General features: G+C 41.4%; 1 protein-coding gene across 5 annotated transcripts in view; it reads right to left on the reverse strand.

Moving 5' to 3' along the window:
- The window catches only part of DOCK4 (dedicator of cytokinesis 4), a 249,605-nt gene that overhangs the window by 22,046 nt on the left and 205,703 nt on the right, over nt 1–21,856 (reverse strand). For all 5 annotated transcript variants that reach the window (XM_081022240.1, XM_081022238.1, XM_081022237.1 and 2 more), the window contains 7 exons: nt 20,261–20,321; nt 14,700–14,793; nt 11,354–11,502; nt 7,926–8,012; nt 6,362–6,466; nt 2,439–2,580; nt 1,213–1,379 (listed from right to left, as the gene is read on the reverse strand). In XM_081022240.1, coding sequence (XP_080878366.1) covers nt 1,213–1,379; nt 2,439–2,580; nt 6,362–6,466; nt 7,926–8,012; nt 11,354–11,502; nt 14,700–14,793; nt 20,261–20,321 — 805 coding nt within the window. The remainder of the gene's footprint in view (nt 1–1,212; nt 1,380–2,438; nt 2,581–6,361; nt 6,467–7,925; nt 8,013–11,353; nt 11,503–14,699; nt 14,794–20,260; nt 20,322–21,856) is intronic.

Here is a 21,856-nt window from a genome sequence, read left to right on the forward strand (position 1 = left end):
CCTTGGAGAAAAGTTAGAATATAAATGCAAAAACAAATTGATAATAGGTTTTTCCCCCCAGAATAAATTGATAATAGGTAATTTTAATAATAATAGTAGGTCATTGATAATAGGTCATTGATAATAGGCATTGCAAGGACAGAGGTAATTGATAATAGGTAATTGATAATTGATAAATAAATTGATAATAGGTTTTCCCCCCCCAGAAGTATGTAGGAAGAGAAAATATTCAGCCAATGTTATCTGGTCTGCATTTATTTCATAAAATTTTATATATTGTTTGACTGTAAACAGTAAACAAAAAAGAACCCTCAAAGCAGTTTATAGAAAGTTATCCTTGGATTCTCATCAGTAATTGATGCAAACCAAAAAATATAATGGGAAGTTTATATTTATGAGTGAAAAATCTCACACCAGATACAACGCGCGCGGGGGGGGGGGAGTTCTGTATACCAAGGAGGCTTTGAATTTGAACACACACACACATAGGGGGCATTTCAAAAGGCAACTGTTGGGGTTTTTAAAAGCCACATGCAAGATGTCCATAAACATTAATTTCAGAAAAGCCCACAACTATAAATTTTTCTTTCATCCACAATCAACCTACGAGTCATCCTCGTCCCTCCACCACTGCTTTTCTCCTAATAGCCAACCCATCCCCGCCAAATGGAACATCAAATTTCAGGGGAAATTGGATAATAATAACAACCAGAAATCCACAGACCAAAATGAAAAGAAAGAAAAAGAGGAAAGAGCAGAAGGAGGAAATAAAACAAATGGAACCCCAGCCATACAAAGATGAAATCAATTGTTGTACATTTTCCAATAAACTAGCGGTTTTGATAAACTTGAAATAGCTCAAGGAATCCCTGCCAAATATTTTGAAACTTTTCCAGAGTTTCTAAATAGGTTATTCTCTCTTTTGCAGCTATGTCAATTAGACATAAATCTCCAGGCCTCACTGCCTTCCAGAACAGCAGGATTAATTATCTGGTGACAATTGCTGCACACTACAAACCAATCTTTCTGATATTTGTTTAGCCTCATATCTGTGGTATGTACTCTGGAAGTACGTGGGCAGAGTATGAAATGGCCTATGTAGCGCCATGAGAATTGGGGCCAACGCTTCATTCCAGAAAGGCGGTAGGAATTAAAAACAACCTGAGCATGCCCAACCAATTAAAATCAACCAGAACTGAGGAAACATCATACCTTGAATTCATTGTCCTTGTCTTTGGTCCCTTTGTGGAATGGCCTATCATATCGGAATCGCCAGATGTGATTCACTTTATAAAAACTTTTGATGTTATCTGGAATGCCTTCTCTTTGCAGCACTTCCTGGCTTTCTGGAATTGGTGTCACGGCATAAATTTGCAAGTCTATGTGTAACGTGTTAAGGTCAAAGCCAACTTTCCAACCAGCAAAGCTAAACAGATGACCCTTTTCACTAGAAGGAAGGACTCTATAGTACAAACGAAGGTTCGTACAAACGATACGTATTTGCCATTTGAAAACAAAATATAAACGTTGAGCCCTTATTATGATATCAGAAGCTTCCACCACAAGCCCTCACCCACTTTCCATTCCAAAATTTACCTAATGACAGTGGAGAATGCTCACAATGGAAACGTTTGCAATGAGTCCTAGTCTTTTGTGGTCACCAGGTAGCACAGGAAATATAGTTCCCATGGTTTTTGTTTAAAACCCCACCCAGATTCATGAAATGGGTAATGATATCAGTGGAATCAAGTGTGACTTCCTGTTAATAAAGAATTATAGGAATCCCATGATTCTTCGCAGTCTAGTGCACAAGCAACATAATGAAATAACAGATATTCATAGCTGTGAGTATTCTAGTTTGCAAAAGCTTAGATAGGGTCCACAAACAGCGGCACCATGGATTTTTAAATATAACACCACAACTGGGACAACAAAATGGTGCCATGTGGAGTGCTTCTCTCCAGCGTCTCAGTCAACCAGACACAACTTCTTTCAGGATATGCTATTCCATTCCCCTTCCCCAAAATATTATTATGCAGCCACTGAGCATGTTTGGTCCCATCAGGCTATGGGAGGGCTGCCCCTTTAGTTTTGCGCTCCTAAATACCTCTCTCTTGTTTCTCTGTCTTGCTCTGTCTTGGCAACATGGTCATCATAACTAATAGAAAAAATGTTCATTTCATCTTCACCAATGCTAACAGTGGTTTTCCTTTGATTACACCAAGGGGTAGGGGGAGCATGCATGCTAATAATGAACAGTTGATCTAAATGCTAGTATATGTGATTTCATTATTTCCATACTTTTGTCAGAAAAAGCCATCCTTTGCACCGGCACTGCTAAAGTGGGCTTTTGGAGGAATTTCATTCATTTCAACCATGCTACAGGTGAAACTGTGTGCATTAAGGCAGGCAAACTGTACTGTCAACCGAGTGGATACACTGTGCTTCTGCTTGAAAGATGGTTTCATCGGGTTGATTGGCATGTTGCATAGCAATGGCATGTGGAAACTCGTTCAGCATCCGCTGTTGAAAAGCCTCCAAACGCTCATAGTCATGCCCTCGGCAAACAAATTCTTTGTTCTGGGAGGAATAAAAGCAAAGTGAGTTACGTGAAAACAGCAACAACAAAAAAGAGGCTACCATTAGCCAGTAAGATAATTCACAAAGGTGTTTCCTCCCCACCCCACCCCCACTCCAAATTAGAAATAAAAAACACTGAAAGCATTTTCACTGTCATAGTCAGGAAGCTTTGTAATTCCCCTTATTCCATTCCCTTTTTGTCAGACTGTGTGTAGTTTTAGTTATTACACCTTTTGCACCATGTGATATTCTTCGTGATCATTGCATAAGAGAACAGTTCTTAAAAATACAGATGGTTTTAAGAAGAGAGTGATCTTATTTCCAAACACATAATTTGCAAAAGAAAGCATAAAAACCCGCAACAAACTATAAAGATGAAAATATCCAGCGGTGCTGTAGAACTGGGGAAGGAATGTAGCTCACTGGCAAAGCATCTGTTCTGCATGCAGAACGTCCCAGGGTTCAACCCCCACAACTCCAGGTAGGGCAGGGAATGTTCCATGTCTGAAATCCTGGACAGCTGCTGCAGCTCAGTATAGTCAATTCTGACCAATGGGCTGATTCGGTATACGGCAGCTCCATATATTCCTCAGAGGACTCTTGTTCTTGGAATGATCTCAGTGCATTTGCAGCTTATTTCTCAAGAGTGCCTTGATTTTCAAACTCCTCCCAAGCCTAACTTGCTTTCCCTCTTTTCAATTGTTTCCCATCTCTTTACCATCAAAATGAAGCAAAACAAAGAAACTCTGTTTTGTAGGTACTGCAAACCCCTCGAGAAAGAGCCGTAAGAAGATAGGAATGCATCTGGGTTAGTTTTCAAGACTAAAAATAACCTCTTAGAGCACTGTGGATATTTTATCTCGTTTTCATTGTAGACTGCTGTTCATGTTTCTAAACTATAAAGGCAAGCCAGACCAGTTGTATATCCCTTATGGGAAATGTATCTTATTTTTCTTTATCAGGGCCTTTACTCAAAGTGCAAAAACTGCACAAAGTAAACAACAATAGCAACAGCAACAATTATTTTTACTCCACCCATCTGACTGGGTTGCACCAGCTACTCTGGGCAGCTTCCGACATATATAAAAACAAAATAAGACACGAAACATTAAAAAGCTTCCCTATAGCGGGCTGCCTTCAGATGTCTTCTAAAGGTTATATAGTTACTCATCTCCTTGACAGTAAGACTGTGCACTGGGTTTTCAGGATAGGAAGAGGTCACCACTACTGAGCAGTGATCTGAAGTTACGGGGGGAAGCTCCCCATGTCTTTGAAGGCAAAACATATGGGGCAGCAGTGAAGGCACCAAAGGCAGGAGATGGACATATCTACACGGCGCTAAGTCCACAATGGGTTTTCCTAGGTAGTCAGTGGCTGTGCATCTGCAGCGCTAAATGCAGCAATCCCCGTGCTTCTACCATGGACCCATGACTCTGCTGTTAAGAGTCTTTTCCTTCAGTTGCCACTTGCTGGCGACAGCCTTTTCTAATGCCTTTCTAGCCAGATCAGCAGCCACTGCTGGCGCTAGGATCTGGAAGGCTCATGAATGGCTCAATAGTTGTGCTACTGATACTAAAAGATATCTTTCCACTCCAGTTCCCTGTATCTCAGATCAGTAATGCTCCACTTGCACAAGAACCTCACTAATTCTATATATGACATAATTTCCCTACGTTCAGTGTGTTGTAAATAATATATGCCTTTGGCACTTCCTTTTATATATTTTTTTTCTTGTAGCAAAGCAATTCACTCACTGGGTTTTTCCCCATACATCTTTATGGTGGTTCTCTAGGATTTGATGATACAATTATCTTGAAAACCACCAGACACAAACAATTACCAACTTGACAACTATAGGAGCATGAACCGCGTAGAATTCTTATTATTTACAATCGAACCACTTCATGTTGCTATGGGAGCCGAAAAGATTCCTTGAAGGAGATAAAAATACCACACCTTGAGTAAACCTTGTATTCCTGGAATGGTTTACAAAAGGATTCAGAAATTGGCACTGATCTAAACATTTGCGTTTGAGGGGCCCTGTAAATTGCTGCAGACGTAATCACTCTGCAAGATTATTACTATTGTTCTCTTTATCACTATTCTTCTTCTTTCATTAGTCCACTGCCTCATATACCTCAAGGGTCTTGAGGCAACTTACATCAGTAAAACGGAACGTAGGGAAACACGTACAATAAGACACAAAATTATTAATTGTGCATGAAAATCCAAACATTAAAATCTCCGGTTTCTAGGCTACTTACACTATGCTCCACCATTAAGACAACCAGCTAAAGAATAACAATGAAATTTCAGCAACAGAAAAGGCATCAACCATCAAATGCCTGGGAGTAAAGCAAAGTCTTGGCACGGGACCAAAAAGATGACCATGCTTACACCAGACAGGCTATCCTGGAGAGAGCAGTTCACAGCTGGTGGACCACTATGACAAGTGCCTTTGTCCAGTCACCACCCTCTGTACTTTTGCCGCAGGGGCCACTGAGAGGAGGGCCTCTGATGATGACCCGAGGGTAAAGGAGGGCTCATCTGGAGAGAGACATTCTGGAAAGTAATGAGGCCTTGAGGCATGGAAGGCTTTGAAGGACAAACCCAGCACTTCCAATTGTGCCCAGAAATGTACTGAAAGGCAGTGCAGTCATGCCAGAACCAGGGTTATGATTTCCAACCATCTGGGCCCCATTAGCAATCTGGATGCAGGATTATGCTTCTTTAGTCACATTTGAGCGTCTAACTGGCTTACCATCTCAAGTAACTCAAATTATTTAATACTTCTGTTGTTGTTTATGAACTGACTAATGGAACTACAGAAGGCAAACACTGCAACAAAATCAAATGACTTCTAAGACAACGCCTAAGAGAATATGATGTGTCATGTTACTTTTAGTAAGTGTGTGGGTGGGTGTCTGTATCTGTCTGTCTGTCTGTCTGTCTGTCTGTCTGTCTGCATATTCCATTGAACTCACACAGCAATGTGGGGACCCCCAACTTTCATATGTGATATGGTGAGAGAACTGAGAGAGCAGCCTACATAAACTAGGTAGGTGGGAAGATGATTGCATGCTCGTTTTCCCCTCATAAAAGCTATATATCAGAATCAAAGAGGAAAAAATGGAGGGAAGGCATAGCGTCAGTGAAACAAAAGATTGTTGGAATTTCTTTGATCTTGAAGTTCATGCCAATGACCTGAATGACCACAGGGGAGTGTTCCTCTCCTATTCATTTAAAATGGGGAGGCTTCATGAATCGCAGTTGACCCTGTCACACACCTTCAAGCTCCTAGATAGTCTGAGCTGCTGTAAGCCTGTTTTCTATATGTTTGGAGGAAGGGCTGTAGCTCAGTGCTAGAGCATCTGTTTTGCATGCAAAAGGTCCCAGATTCAGTCCCAGGATCTCTAGGTAGCGTTCAGAGAGCTACTGCCAAGTCACCATTGGCAATACTGAGGTAGGTGGACCAATGGTCTGACTCTCTATAAGGTAGTTTCCCTAGCTGCTAAGCAGTGGAAATTAGTGGTATTGATGAAATCAGGAATTTATGTCTGCATGGTGAAGCACGATGGCCTTATAGCTCTGTGTGTGTGTGTGTGTGTGTGTGTGTGTATGAGAGAGAGAGAGAGAGAGAGAGGGAGGGAGGGAGAGGGAGAGAGAGACCTTATAGCTGGGGAAAAGAGCATTATTTAGTGCTCTGCTTCAGGCGGCAAAAGATTTTGGGCTAGCTCAGTCATGAATGAAAGAGTGCAATGTAGATACATTATATACTCACTCGTAAGAAAAAGGGAAACTTTTTCCCATAGAATCCAACTCGGAAAAACTCTGGCTCCAAACGTTGTTGATCCATAATTTTATCATACAAAGAAGCTTCCATCACCTGAGTCAGATCAGATTGAAAATAAACAAATCAGATAAGCAATATCAATAGCTAAAATGCAAGCAAGGTAAACGAGAGTTCCCCAGCCCACATAAAGATACTTGAATGTATCTTTTAACTTATGCTTATCCGCATTTGCTCAATATACAACTGGATTTGTATAGACAGGAGGACAAATTGAACATGAGGGGTAGCACAGTGTTTGTAGAATTAACGAAAGTGTTACTTAATGATTGTGGTTTAGTGTTCAGAGATTCATCAGTCTAAATATAATCAATGTGGAAGGCAGCATTGTACTGCGGTTTAAAAAACAAATTAGAGTAGAAATAGAGACTAGTATTGAAGTCAATGGTGCTTGGCAAATGCAAAGTACAATCCTGCCTCAACCTGGCACAATGTTTCTTGGCTTGAATTGGCCTGATTCGTGTGTTCTCTTGCCAGGATTTTAAGTACTTAAGAGTTTGGGCATGGCCAGTAGCACTTTTTTACTCCCCCACCCTACGTGATATGGAATAGGTCTGTTGATCAATCTGCTGTTGAAAATGTTGATTTTAGAAGAAGAAGAAGAAGAAGAAGAAGAGTTTGGATTTGATATCCCACTACCCGAAGGAGTCTGAAAGCGGCTAACATTCTCCTTTCCCTTCCTCCCCCACAACAAACACTCTGTGAGGTGGGTGGGGCTGAGAGACTTCAGAGAAGTGTGACTGGCCCAAGGTCACCCAGCAGCTGCATGTGGAGGAGCAGAGACACGAACCCGGCTCCCCAGATTACGAGTCTACCGCTCTTAACCACTACACCACGCTGGCTCTCAGTAGAAATGGGAAAAGAAATGCATTGCCACATGTTATTTATACACAACTAGCATAGTGACTATTGTTTGGCTTCCCAGATGAAATTTATTAATGTATATAAATGGTTAGTAGTGCTATTCTAAGCCTACGGCGAAATAAGTCCCACTGAGTTTAGAAGGTCTCAGGTAAGTATATATAGGTCTGCAGTCTCAATATACTACAGGAACTACACTGCAATTGCATAGCATTCACAAGAACAACAGAGCATTTGAACCATTTGTAAATGGCTTTAAAATAACATAGAAGTGTGAGGGTCTCTGCTTTCCTTTTTTGCAACAATCTGACCCAAGCAAACATGTATGTTAGAATAACAAATGTAGCTTTTCCATTTATTTGCTCTTTCGAGGTATAGCCCTTCCTAGAACAGGGATTGCTAGGTTGTAAGAACCTGTTGTAAAAAAAAGATTAAGTAAAAACAAAACAAAACAAAACAAAACAAAACAAAACAAAACAAAACAAAACAAAACAAAACAAAACAAAACAAAACATGAGCATCACAGTTTCAGCATGAAAGTTTCAATGGGAAAAATTAAATTGCTGCCTTGCTGACTAAACAAAAGCCAGTTTTATACTGATTCTTAATGGCCAAATATATCTATCTCCATTACCCGCATCTTGCTGAGGTTTCTGTAGTCGTAATAGCTTTCATACTGCTCAGCGATCTTCCTGCATAAGATAATGCCATTCTCCCAGCACTGTAGACAAGCAAGAAAAAAGGAATGTTCGGCAAAGAGAAGGCTCTTAAACGCTTTTTAGTTGTTTCAAACAGAGTTTCAAGTGTCCCAGTTGGCAGTACAATCTAGCATTAACCAGCGCTTTCAGAGAACATTAACCAACAGGCAGAAAACAGCTGCTTATGAGAACTGACAATATGGTATTATAAAGCTTCTTCCTTTTTGGGATAGGTGAACTGCACTCACAGGTACTGAGAGCACTTGTCGTACAAAATAAACCTGAATCATCCCTGTATGTCTACTATGCATCAAAATGCATGGCAAAAGAAGCGTCTGGTCACATGACAACAGCAGTCAAGAATAAATTCCACAGCACTGTTCCTAGAATAGGAACTTTTGGGGGGGGGGGTTAGGTTCTTTTTCGGTTTCAATTCCACAGCACTATTATTCAAATAAGAATAGGGTTCTTAAAATCTGGGTCTGTTAAACTTGAGTTCCGCAATTACTGCCAGTGCTAGTTGTGGGAGAGAACTGTGAATACATACATTACTATTCAGCCAATGGCTTGGTTCACGCACTACATTAAACCATAGCTTAAAATAAACTATGGTTTAACTTACAAAACTGCTTTTGTCCTATCCTACTCCTGGCTGCTGTGCCGGGAAGGAAACAAGCCGGAGCAATGTGTGAACCAAGGCTTCTCTCCAAACAAACCATGGCCAATCAAGTTGAGCATCATGCTGTCACAATGGCCAGTCAGATGCTATGGGAAAGTGCAATAATATATAATATAATAATATTCTTTTTATTTATACCCCGCCTTCCCCAGCCAAGACCAGGCTCAGGGTGGCTAACACCGAATATAAATACAGTAAAAACATAAAAAACCCCAAGAAACCCCCCAACAAACAGTTGATTAAAATATAAGTTAGAATACAGTTTAAAATGCAGCTTAAAATGCAGCCTCGTTTTAGTAGTAGCCTATAGATCAAAGCCAGAAGGGGAGAAAACGTCAAATATTCACCGGGGCCATCTATCCATGCTGGTCCTACATGGGCCAGCAAAAAAAGCCAAGGGAAAATTTATATACAAAATCCCATATAAGGGGTTCTATCAAAAAAATAAATGGGGGGGGGGGGAGAGGGTTAGAATGAGTCCAGCCCAAAGGCCAGACAGAACAGCTCCGTCTTGCAGGCCCTGTAGAAAGATGTCAAATCCCACAGGGCCCTAGTCTCTTGAGACAGAGCGTTCCACCAGGCCAGGGCCAGAGCTAAAAAGGCCCTGGCCCTGGTTGAGACCAATCTAACCTCCTTGGGGCTCGGGACTTCCAAAGTGTTGTTATTTATGGACCTTAAGGTCCTCTGCGGGGCATACCAGGAGAGGCAGTCCCGTAGGTATGAGGGTCCTAGGCCACATAGGGCTTTAAAGGTCAAAACCAGCACCTTAAACCTGACCCTGTACTCCACCAAGAGCCAGTGCAGCTGGTAAAGCACTGGATGAATGTGGTCCCACGGCAAGGACCCCGTAAGGAGCCTCGCCACGGCATTCTGCACTCGCTGGAGTTTCTGAGTCAGCTTCAAGGGCATCCCTGCGTAGAGCGAATTACAGTAATCAAGCCTGGAGGTGACCATCGCATGGATCACTGTGGCCAGATTGGGCAGAGAAAGGTAAGGGACCAACTGCAAGAGCCCTCGCCCCTCCTGTGGATTCCAGCAACTGGTATTCAGAAGTATTACTGCCTCCAAAAGTTGAGGCAGAGCACAGCCATCATGGCTAGCAGCCATCTTGATAGCACATGGGATGTGCTCATCAAGAAACAGACTCCCCAAGGCTTCGTGGCCATTTGAAACATGCAGCATTGCTCTCCTTTGAAAACAACACAACAAAAACTAAATATCCAATCAAAATACAGTGGTGCCCCGCAAGACGAATGCCTCGCAAGACGGAAAACCCGCTAGACGAAAGGGTTTTCCGTTTTTGAGTTGCTTCGCAGGACGAATTTCCCTATGGGCTTGCTTCGCAAGACGAAAATGTCTTGCAAATCTTGAGATTTTTTTTTTCGCTTTTCGCCCCCTTTATCTAATCTGCTAAGCCTTTAATAGCCTTTAATAGCCTTTTAGCAGCTAATCCGCTAAGCCTTTAAGCCTTTAATAGCCGCTAAACCGCTAATAGCGCTAATCCGTTAAGCCGCTAAGCCGTTAAGTCGCAAGACGAAAAAACCGCTAGACGAAGACTCTCGCGGAACGGATTAATTTCGTCTTGCGAGGCACCACTGTATGGTCATTAAATCAAATATATATTCAAAAATCTATCCATGCCAAGTTTAAATCTGTACCAGTTTTCAACTAGGCAAACTGGCCAAGATGCTTGCTAATGTGCAAACAGTCGGTTTAAGCAAGCTATGAATGGACTGCTTACAGGCGCAGACTCTGCTTGGATAAATAGGATAATATATACAGTGGTACCTCGGTTTATGAACTTAATCCATTCCGGAAGTCCATTCGTAAACCAAAACTGTTCTTAAACTGAGTCGCACTTTCCCTAATGAGGCCTCCTGCTGCCGGGGCCTTCCACCATTCGGATTCTGTTCTTAGACCGAGGTAAAGTTCACAAACCGGGACACAACTTCCGGTTTTGCGGAGTTCATAAACCGAATAGCTCATAAACAGGGCCGTTCTTAAACTGAGATACTACTGTATGGACTTTATACAAAATGTAGTAGGCTATTAACATTTGCATGAGTATTAGGATAATAACACTATACCAATTTATATAAAAATGTATGGGAACATCATATATTGCATTTTTGCACACACACACGCACACACACACACACACACACTAATAAAAATATGTATCTTTGTCGTTGTTTTCTCCCTCTCACCTTTCCTTTTTTTTCCTATATCAAATTATTTCTTTTAATTGAAATCACTTCAATAAAATACAAATATTTAAAAAACAGTCGGTTTAAGCATATGGTTGTATCTCTTAAATAAGATTAAAAACTAGGTGTGCACTGAAATGTTCTATAGAATTGATTAATTCTTGTAGAATTGCAACACTGTAAAGGATGGTGGGTGTCAACTAGCCCAACTCCTTGTTCAATGCAGTCTCCTTAATGCAGGATGAAACCACTGGCCCCTGCTTAAATAACTCCAGAAAAGGCACTTAAGAGGCATAGCAATGTCCAACCTCAGATTTTATATGAGAAATATTTTTTAAAGGACAACTCACTTTGTATAGAAAAGTGTTATTTAATCAATCAGCAGTGCAAAATATATCGACTGCAAACCATGATTAAGAATCAGTTTGGTTTAATAAGAAAACAATCAGAAAACACCACCATCAAAAAACCCACTTACTTTTCCCCTGTCAAAGTTCTGGATGATAGTGAGATGAAGGTATTCTTTGCGCTGCCACTCGGTCTGCATGGGATAGTTCAGAAACTCTCTCAGCGGCCGTTCCGACCATTCCAACAGCTCGTCATACAGCAAGAGCGTGTATGCAGCCTCTGTTGGGTGTTAGAAGTAAACAGGAAGAAAATTTAGTGGGTGCATATTTTCATGACAAATGGCACAGGCAAGCAGAACTGATCATTTCAGCTCTTGCCCGGAAAACACACACTGGAGGAAATATATATAACAGTTTCATGGGTCAGCCTGCTTAGGGCATCCATGCCAAAGGCTGGTGGACAACGGAAGTATAAATAGAACCAGGGTGCCTGATTCACCTTTGAGGCACACAGATCAACTGGCGGGGTGTGGGTGTGTATCCTCAAATCTGCTGCAGATTCACTAGAATAGATTGGGATAAAGCTTTCCCTCCATCTTGCTCACCGATTGCTGGACTGAACAAGCCCACAGCTGCATTTTCTATGCGCCACTTTCAAAGATACCAGGTGCTGTTCTGCCCACACGAAGATCTTGTGGGCTACCCTTTGCAGAGACGTTGATCTTGCAAGCTTTTAACACGTTGTCCATGTTAATCAGTAGGTTCTTCTTGATGAGAGGCCCAAACATCTGGAATGTCTGGGCAGGTAGCCAGGAGCTACCAACAGTTTGCATTTCCCAGAGAGCCCTCCAACAGCTAGGTACCCTTATCTGTGGTTGCATGCGGACTTCCCACGTGGTGTCATTTTCTTGAAAACCGTGCTGCCTTGCTATGAGAGGAGATACTTGATCATTCAAGACTGCCCTATCTTGGAACCTCCAGAGAATAATATTGATAAATTCAGCGGTACCAATTAATTAACTGTTTTGTATTTAGAGCTATATATAGATACAGAGACATACACATGCATGGGCAATGAAGAGATGCCACAGCAACCTCCCATACAGTCTCTGGCATGCATACTAAAAATGAAAAAAGAAATCTGCAAGCCTCTCGTTTGCTATGATGTAACAAGCAAGTTATGCAAGATGAACTATCTTTCAGAGAACCATTTCTCTTTCATGGCAATATGCCAAAATTCAAAATGATAACAATAGTAAATAAAATCATTCAATTTGGGGGGGGGGGAATGTATTACACCTTAAAAATTAGTAGTACCAATTAATCCATAGCAGATTTACCTATAAAGCACAGGTTGAAATAAAAATGTCATGGGAGTTTGTTTTTAAACAAATCAATAATGCTGTAGCTACATGGCTTTCCAGGGAGATAGAGTCCCACAGATAAGAAGCCACCACTGGAAAAAAGCAAAAAACACAACTGCCCCTGATACCCAACAGTCTGGAGTATATACTTGTATATACTCAACCTGACTCTTCAGGGGGACTGCAGGCCATACACTGATCAGCAGATTTCTCAACCCACCAGATTTCTGTTTTGAATATTACTCATACTAAAGAAACAACTGACAGTTATACAAATCTCCATACAGGAAAATAAATCCCAAGGAAACCTAACCGGAGGAAATCACGCTGTGAAAAGCAATGTTCTCTTGGTAGAAGGTCAGAAAGTTTATAAGAAATAAAGACGGCAAATAGATAAATATCAGTCCTCAGAAGGGAGCACACCAGTACACTCTAGGTTAAATGTATCAAGCCCTGCCGCTGTTTAAGCATCAGCTGCAGACATAGTCTCTTGAAAACACATCCACGATGCTTAGCAACCCAATTTGCAATTGTCACCAAGGAGCAGCATTGGGTGCTAGCTGTACGAGGGAAGATTTAAACTTGACATTAAAAAGGAGTGGGCTTTGCCAAGAATTATTGGCACGTAACACTGGCCAGGGGAGAGAGAAAAAACAGATACAATCATGCAAAACTAGCAGCATCTATGGATTCCAATTACATCATTTCTCTCCAACAAAGATCGCTAATAATCTTGATATAATAAAATAATAATAATTTATTATTATTATTATTATTATTATTATTATTATTATTTATATATCTATTTATACCCAGCCCATCTGGCTGAGTTTCCCCAGCCACTCTGGGCAGCTTCCAACCGAATATTAAAAACAATACAGCATCAAACATTTTAAACTTCCCGATACAGGGCTGCCTTCAGATGTCTTTAAAAAGTAAAATAGTTGCTTATTTCCTTCACATCTGATGGGAGGGCGTTCCACAGGGCGGGTGCCACTACCAAGAAGGCCCTCTGTCTGGTTCCCTGTAACTTCACTTCTCACAGTGAGGGAATCGCCAGAAGGCCCTTGGAGCTGGACCTCAGTGTCTGGGCTGGACGATGGGGGTGGAGACGCTCCTTCAGGTATACTGGACCGAGGCTGTTTAGGGCTTTAAAGGTCAGCACCAACACTCTGAATAGTGGCTGGAAATGTACAGGGATGGTACGCTTAATGGTAAAATTAAATCACTTTGATTCCAGGGAGCATGTTCTCAATATCAAGGGATGCTGATAAACAAAGCCTGAAGTGGGTTCATTTCTACTCCATTTCCATTTTTTTTAAAGCAAAGGAAGACCTGGCAAGTAAGTCTGCCAGGAAAAGGTTACTCACTTTCCAAATGAGGACCTGCTGCAGTACAGGTACAAGTGATTACATGTCTCACCTAAAGAGAGGCTCCTATTACACAGGCCTTAATGGTCCTGTTAGGTTTTTATGTTACAGGTTGGTGCCTTAGGTGTTCAGATGCAAGATTTTCAATGCTTCATATTAGAGTTGGAAGGTGCCAAGAGTTCCCTCCCGTTTGGTCCTGAGCAAACCAAAGGTTGTTCTTACTCAAGGCAGGCCCATCCATTGAGGAGGCCACCCTAGGCAGCTGGCTTTGGATATCATAAAAAGGCAGAGAATTGTTGAGCTATTTAATATTGTATTTCTTTACTGCCAGGGAGGGTGGAGGCGCTTGTGGTCTTTCCCCCCCACAAGTTAACTGACCTTGTATACAAAGTACCTCAACTTGCATGCAGGAAGAGCAGGCACGATTTGTTGCTCTGCCTCAAGCATAATATTTTGGGGGCTTGCTCCTGCTATTACCTCTGGAGTCAAACCATATTTTGCATCCAAATTAGGCACTGAAATCTATAGAGCTTTGGAGATACCAACAACTTGAAGGCATATCTGAGAAGATAAGATCAGTTCCAGGCGTCCACGACTCTGCCTTGCTATATCCAGCTTTTTCCAAAAAACACAGATGCCAGCTTGAGACATAGAAGGAATTCCTGCACCTATTTATTCCACTAATCTGCATCCGTTGTCTCAAAACATATACTGTTACCAGGATTATTTGGTGAATTGTTTACCTGTGAAGTTTTGTGCTTTAAGGTGCAGATCATACAGTTTATGTATATATCGAATATACATCTCCTCCTTATTCAATTCTGTCTTGTAAAAATTCTGGAATAAAAACACATTGCAATGCAAAATAGTTATAAAAAACAAGGTAGCAACATTATCTATGCCTTTTATCCTATCCCTGATCTTTCTCTCTCTCTTGAAAACCATTCCTTATCAGATACGAGAAAAACTTTGGAATCAGAAAAGCGTTTTTGTGAAATGTTGTGATGAATCTCAAGCAGTCATTTTAGTCTTTTAAAACAAAAAAAGGTGTTACTTTAAAAAAAGACGAAAATGTAAAAAAAGATGAGAATGTGTGATAGGTTATATTGGTAACAAAATAGATTAAAACATATGAGTAAGGAGTTGGGAATGGGGTGCAATGATGCTGCAAAATGTACGGTATATTTTCAGAAATCTGCATTGATTCTTATAGGTAATTATTTTCCACGGGTTTGTTTACCTCTGTGCACTGGGTAAAATCTAGCTTCTGTTATCCATAGTGTGGGACATCTGCTATACATATCCCTGCTGCTTTTTATTACATACAATGCCAGAATAACTGCCAATTGGTACCTCATTACACATTGATATTAGTACAATGTTGTAAATAGAGAGACTGAGAAAGATAAAGATAGTTCATTTAGTCATCGCTAGTGCTCCAACCTTGAAAATGGAAAAACTTAATTATGATTCACTATTCCTAATCTGTGACAAAATATTTCACAGGAGGCATTACATTTTAAACAATTATCTGTGAATTTCAAACTGATACTTGCTTTTTTCTTCTTCTACTCTTTATATTGTGTTCTTAGTCACTGTGAGAAATCAATGAAGCTAGGGTGATGGAGTATATGTTTTAAAATAAATGTATTTGTATAGTTTTGTATTTAACAAATGTGCATACATTTTAATAATCAGATACTCCTCAAGAAAAGAGCTGTTCAGGGAAACAATACTAAACACCTAATCTGGAGATGCAGCCATTTTGAATACAGATAGTTTAAAACGGCATCTGAGTCTCAGCTAAGTTGGAATGCGAAATCTGTATGGATCTGGTTTGAATGAGTTTGTACTACCTTTGGACACACTGGATTTTCAAGGATTAGAAAAAATAATGGTTCCTTGAGGCTGAAAGCAGTATACATAGTAGGCTCAAATCACATAGTTGTCCCAAGTGGAACTTATGTAAAGGGAAGTTCTCTCTCTGCACATAACTGTGGCATTATGGGAAGTCTTGCTATGGGAACTATTGCTTCTTTTCTCTTGCATTCTGGGAAGTCTCGCTTATAATCTTTTCTCTGCTTCTGCACACACTGTACAAACCTGTTCTAAACACCAAGACATTCCCTCATTCCTCAGTTCACTTTAAGTTCATGAACAAACAATATGATCTGTTCTTAATGCATAGCTGACCACATCTACGGAACTCTATTATTATATTCTTTCATGTTATGATCAATCATCAGTAATTGTTTTAGTCCTGCTATATCAATCTTTAGTTATAATTTAATTAGGAGGTTTTATGCCTGTCTAGTTCCAGCTCCGTTTCCCAGCCTTTAATCTATCGGTGATTAATGTTATATGTAATTCCCGCCTTGTACTTATGTTAACCAATCAGCAACAAGTTGCTTTGTGTTTGTATCAACCAATCAGCCACAAGCACACCTGTGGCAATGTTTGTAATATTCAATAAAAGAGAGTTCCCGAGGCTTGCCCCGGCAGACGCCTCTCATATGACACCTGCCACTCGTCTGTCGTGAAATTCATTCCAACACTTATGTATATTGGAATTTATACCTAACTGTTATATCCAGACAAGAACGTTTGGAAGAAAACAAAAATAGGCAAATGTGCCTTGTCCGCGTTGTGGAAAGGATACACTACCACACCAGGTATATCCACTTCTTGCATAGGGATTTGTTCAAATAGGGTCATGGGTTTTTCAGATTTTGTACAGTGAGTTTGCTTTTACATGAATATTCCTCTACAGCAGGCAAATAAACTGTACCAATATTTTAATGTGAATGTGCAGGGTGCTGGTGCACATTGCTAAAAAAGGTATTGTTCCATTTCTTCCCTGCTCCTGTCAACACAATCAGAAAACAAGCCAGAGTTTGTTTTTAGCTGTGGTTTAATGTGATGTACAAACTGGATCAAAGACTTGCAGGTATGAATCAGCCTTCACAGAAAAAACAAGCATATTTTCTCAGAGATGGTATATGTTAGACACAGCTAGTTCTAACACTGCAAGAATCAAAGCACAGCACCTCAACTCATTTAGTCCAATCCCATTACAGAGAATGCAGTTGTTTTCTTTGTAGACAAAGCAGTCAATAGCGCTAGTCTGGGCAAAATCATAACATATGAAAATCCCATAGCAAACTCTTCATGGACCACCTTGCCTAGAGGAAAGGGAAGGGGGATGTAGAAATACATTCAAAGTATGGGTCTAAATGTGTTGAATAGAGTGGTCATGTGTACTGCTAGGCCTCTATTTGAAGACTTATCTATAAATAAGCATTTGCAAATTTCATGCAAATGTGTGTCCTCTTTTGCAATGATACATTTCCTCCTTTTTGGCAATTTGCATATGGCCATCCTAGTTATTTAAATGCTATTTGTCTCTGTAGTCATTCAAAAGACAGATTCTTTCATCCTTCCTCCCAAAGCTGAATGCTTTGAAAGATCAATGACTTATCACTCCATCTGGTGATATTAACAGAAATTTCCCTTTCACATAGGATCTACGTCAGACACAAACAGCAATGCAAAGCATCGAAAGCAGCATTGGTGGGAAGAAGCTACGCAGCACCATGTTTGAGTGAAGCAGAACTGCAGAGGTCAAGGACTCTGGTGAAGTGAAATACCACAGGTGTATTCAAAAGGGATTTGCTGGATTGTAAAGCCATGCCTACATGCACATCAGGGGAATCTAATCTGAGGCATGTGGAGACATTTTCGTTAAGTATTGTGAATGGTAAAGTATAGTCCACATTGATGGTTTTCGAGGCAGAGAGATGAAAAGAATAGAGCAGCCTGAGCCCATGGATAAATAAAAAAGAAACAACAACTTGCAATTAAAGTGTCACCAACGTGACACATTTCTTAACCTGACAAGCTCTTGCTGTTAAGAAAATGGTTAAGAGCCTATTTGGCTCTTCATATAAAAGGCAAAAGTTTGGGCTTCTCAGTAACAGTCTCCACTGAGTTCCTTTACTCCAGCTCCTGTACTCATGGCAAAGAAATTCCTTTTGGATGAAATATATGTATTTCTGTGGACATTAGGATGCAAACAATGACTTGGAGATTGGAAGGGGCGACCATCTATTTCCGCAATTGGTAAAGCAGCAGTGGTAGGTCTGGATTTGGAACCACAGACAAAAAAAATCCCCACTCAGCTCCAAAGTTTACTGGTCCACCATTGGTGGACAAATGGTTTGCAGCCCATTTTCATGGAGCTTTTGGCAGGTTGAAATGTGCACGTGGTACGGGCTTATATGGTATTGCCGACATTTGTTATATTAACTGTGCTTAGAAAGTTGAGGCAATTTGAATCTCTTTTAGTATTTTAATTTTTGAATATTTTGAATTTTTCTTGATTTTATTGCTTTATCTTTTTGTAAACCACTTTAAGGTGTTGTGTTGTTTTTTTACAGCCAAGCAGTATGTAAGTTTGCGGAAATAAATAAATTAATGGAGGAGCAAACACACATGTCTACTCAGAAGTAAGCCTCATTGAGTTCACTCAGGTAAGTGTATATGCAAGGAGAGATAGCACCTTTCCAGGGGCGCACCCAGTATTGTGGAAGGCTTGACTTTACGAAGTACAAAGCCTCTTGTCTCTGGCTCTGTGCCGATTGGTAAAAATATTGTTACACGGGCAGACTTTTGCCTGCTAAGTATCCGCGGTAAATGCCATTTTATTTCTGTGGTTTCTGTCTGTAGTTTATTTTCAATGCATTTTAACGCCTTGAATTCAATGTACTTTATTGTGGTGTTTTTAATCATATTTTATGGCATTATGATTTTAAATCATTATAAGCTGCCCTGCATAGTTCCAAGGCACTAGGCAGAGTCAGCGGGGAGCATATTCCTATATTCCTATGCTGCCCAGGGCGGGCACACTCCTGAGGGGGGCCGGGCATGGAGGGTGCCCTCCCAGGCGCGGGATAGCCGTTCGGGTGCATGGAGTGGCGCGAGCGCCCTGCAGCTGGGGGCGGAGCGAGCCGCCAATGGCAGACATTCGGTGCACTGCCCACCCGTGACTCTGAAACCTCCCCCAGCTGTCAAAATGAAGAGGGAAGGGGCGAATGCCGCTGGTAAAGCGGCGCAGCTCCCCTTCCCCCAATGGCTCAGGGTAGGCTTGGGAGTCGCAGGCGGGCGGCGCACCAAATGTCACCCCCTCAGCAAAGACATCCGGGGAGGTCCGCCCCCACCGCACCTCCTTCCTCCGCCCCTGAGCAGATTACAAGGGTCAGTAGAAATCTGCATTAAGTAGGAAAATGTTTTTTATATCTGTTAGCCCCCGCTATTATTGGCTGCTTTTGGTGAGACAAAAATATTAACAGAGGAGACAGCGACTATATCCTCTGACCTGATGCCCTTTGAGGAAGGCTAGGATGGAAATGTGCTTTATTATCATAAGCCACTCTGTGGTCTCATGGGATTAATGGTTGGGCGAAAATCTTACAATTACAGTGATACCTCAGGTTAAGTACTTAATTCGTTCCAGAGGTCCGTACTTAACCTGAAACTGTTCTTAACCTGAAGCACCACTTTAGCTAATGGGGCCTCCTGCTGCTGCCACGCCCCGGAACACGATTTCTGTTCTCATCCTGAAGCAAAGTTCTTAACCTGAAGCACTATTTCTGGGTTAGCGGAGTCTGTAACCTGAAGCGTATGTAACCCGTGGTACCACTGTACATACTTACATCCATCCATACAAATAAAATAGTCATCCAACTAACCTTGAAATAATATAGTTTCCCTAAATCATGCAGAAAGTAAAAAAAGGGAGGGATATCTCCCACTCTATCACACATTTCTCAGAGAGAAAATCACCCTTTGAAAAATATTATTTCACCTGTAGATGGAAAAAGTTACAGAATTCCCTATCAATTGTAAAAACCAGAAAGGCTTCTGTCCTGAATAAGAAGAAGCAAGGATGTTGGAAGAAGTATCTCTGCTTCCTTTCCTCACTGCCAGCAAAGTAGCATATGTGCTCAGAAGAATCCCACTGCTCTTGCTTCTTTCCCACCTGCCAGCTCATATAATTAGAGACACCCACCCACAACCCAAACCGGGCTGGACGACTATATTTTTGCAGGCTTGTCAATATATATTCAAATGCAACATGAATACTTCATGATTCTGTAATACGTTTTGAATTCATTAATTATGCAGTGGAAAGCGTACTTTTAAATCCCAGTTTGGAAAGTAAGCTATTAAAAACACGCTCCTTATCTAAACATTCGGATCCTTAAAGTGACATAGTCACGATCTCTCAAAAGAAAGAGATACGCACCAGCAAGCTGACCGTGCAGCCAATCTTTTTGCCATCCACTTCACCCATTTTCATGCAGTCCCTGGAGGGGTTAAAAAAATATTGTTTTAAAAACAGAGCAAATCATGCACAGAAGAATTAATTATGCATGTTAGATAAAACGATGTATCCAAAATAAATTCTGTTATTAACTGACTCAAATACACTATTTGATTCAAGAATATATGTCAGCTAGTAGTCTCACTATGAAGCCTAATGCAAGATAAGATCTCTGAGGACCAAAGCATTGTTCAGGGTAAATCAAACTTAAACTATAAATGCAATAACTGCAAAAATTGCACATCCATCCCTTGTCCGTTTCTGCCTTGATTATCTGCCCTTCTTCTGTTGTATAGATCAGGAACGGGACACTTTTTTTTTCCCTATCAAGGGCCAATGACCTACAGAGAACAAACAATTGCAGGTATGTGGATTAATGTGAGCCAAAGCTCTAGTGTGTTCAGCCCCAGAACCAGCAGGTATTGCTCCAAAATTGTTTTTCGATGCCAGATTTGAGCTCTAAAACACGTGAAGCAATAAAATTCAGAGTGCCTCTGAGAGCCTCCCACTACAACCAGGTGAGACGGTAATCTAAATGTGAAAAGTAGAGGAGTTCAGTTATTGGCAGAATAGAGTCATTCCCTATCTGAGTCCAATGCCTCTGGCCAGCCCAGAGATTCTGGCTTCGAGCCTGAGCTGCTCCACAATCAGTGTGAGGAGATGACACAGCGACCCAGGGCAGTGTTTGCACTCCCAGCACTCCAGGCTGCTCCTCCACAGCCAATGAATAGAGCAAAGGAATTAAAAGGATGGAGTTCTGGTAGAACTGCAGGAGTTCAGAACTGGATGAAACAGGGGAATGCCAATTGGTTGCTGTGGAGCAGAGGTGGGGAACCTCAAGTTTGGGGGATAAATGCAGGTCTCCATGCCTCTCTTGGAATCTTTTCCAAGACACATGCTTCCCTAGCCACAACGCATCTACACAGGACGTGGGTGGTGCTGTGGTCTAAACCACTGAGCCTCTTGGGCTTGTTGACTGGAAGGTTGGTGGTTCGAATCCCCACAATGGAGTGAGCTCCCATTGCTCTGTCCCAGCTCCTGCCAACCTAGCAGTTCGAAAGCATACAGTGCAAGTAGATAAACAGGCACCGTTGTGGTAGGAAGGTAAACGGCGTTTCCATGTGCTCTGGTTTCCGTCGCGGTGTCCTGTTGCGCCAGAAACAGTTTAGTCATGCTGGACACATGACCCAGAAAGCTGTCTGTGGACAAATGCCAGCTCCCTCGGCCTGAAAGCGAGATGAGCGCCACAACCCCATAGTCGCCTTTGACTGGACTTAACCGTCCAGGGGTCCTTTACCTTTAACACAGGCCATAACCCTCACTGACCATGAATAACACTTTTCATGAGTGCTTTGGCTGGCTGGAATGTGTCCTGGAACTCTGATCATGTTTCTTGCATTCCAGGGTAAAAGACAATGAGGGGTGTGTGTGTGTGTGTGTGTGTGTGTTGTTGTTGTTGTTGTTGTTGTTGCCATTCATCTGTCTTGAGAGACAACAGAAGAGTGCACCATCGGGGTC

Source organism: Podarcis pityusensis (genome assembly GCF_964106645.2).
Source record: "Podarcis pityusensis genome assembly, chromosome: 10".
Taxonomy (NCBI): domain Eukaryota; kingdom Metazoa; phylum Chordata; class Lepidosauria; order Squamata; family Lacertidae; genus Podarcis; species Podarcis pityusensis.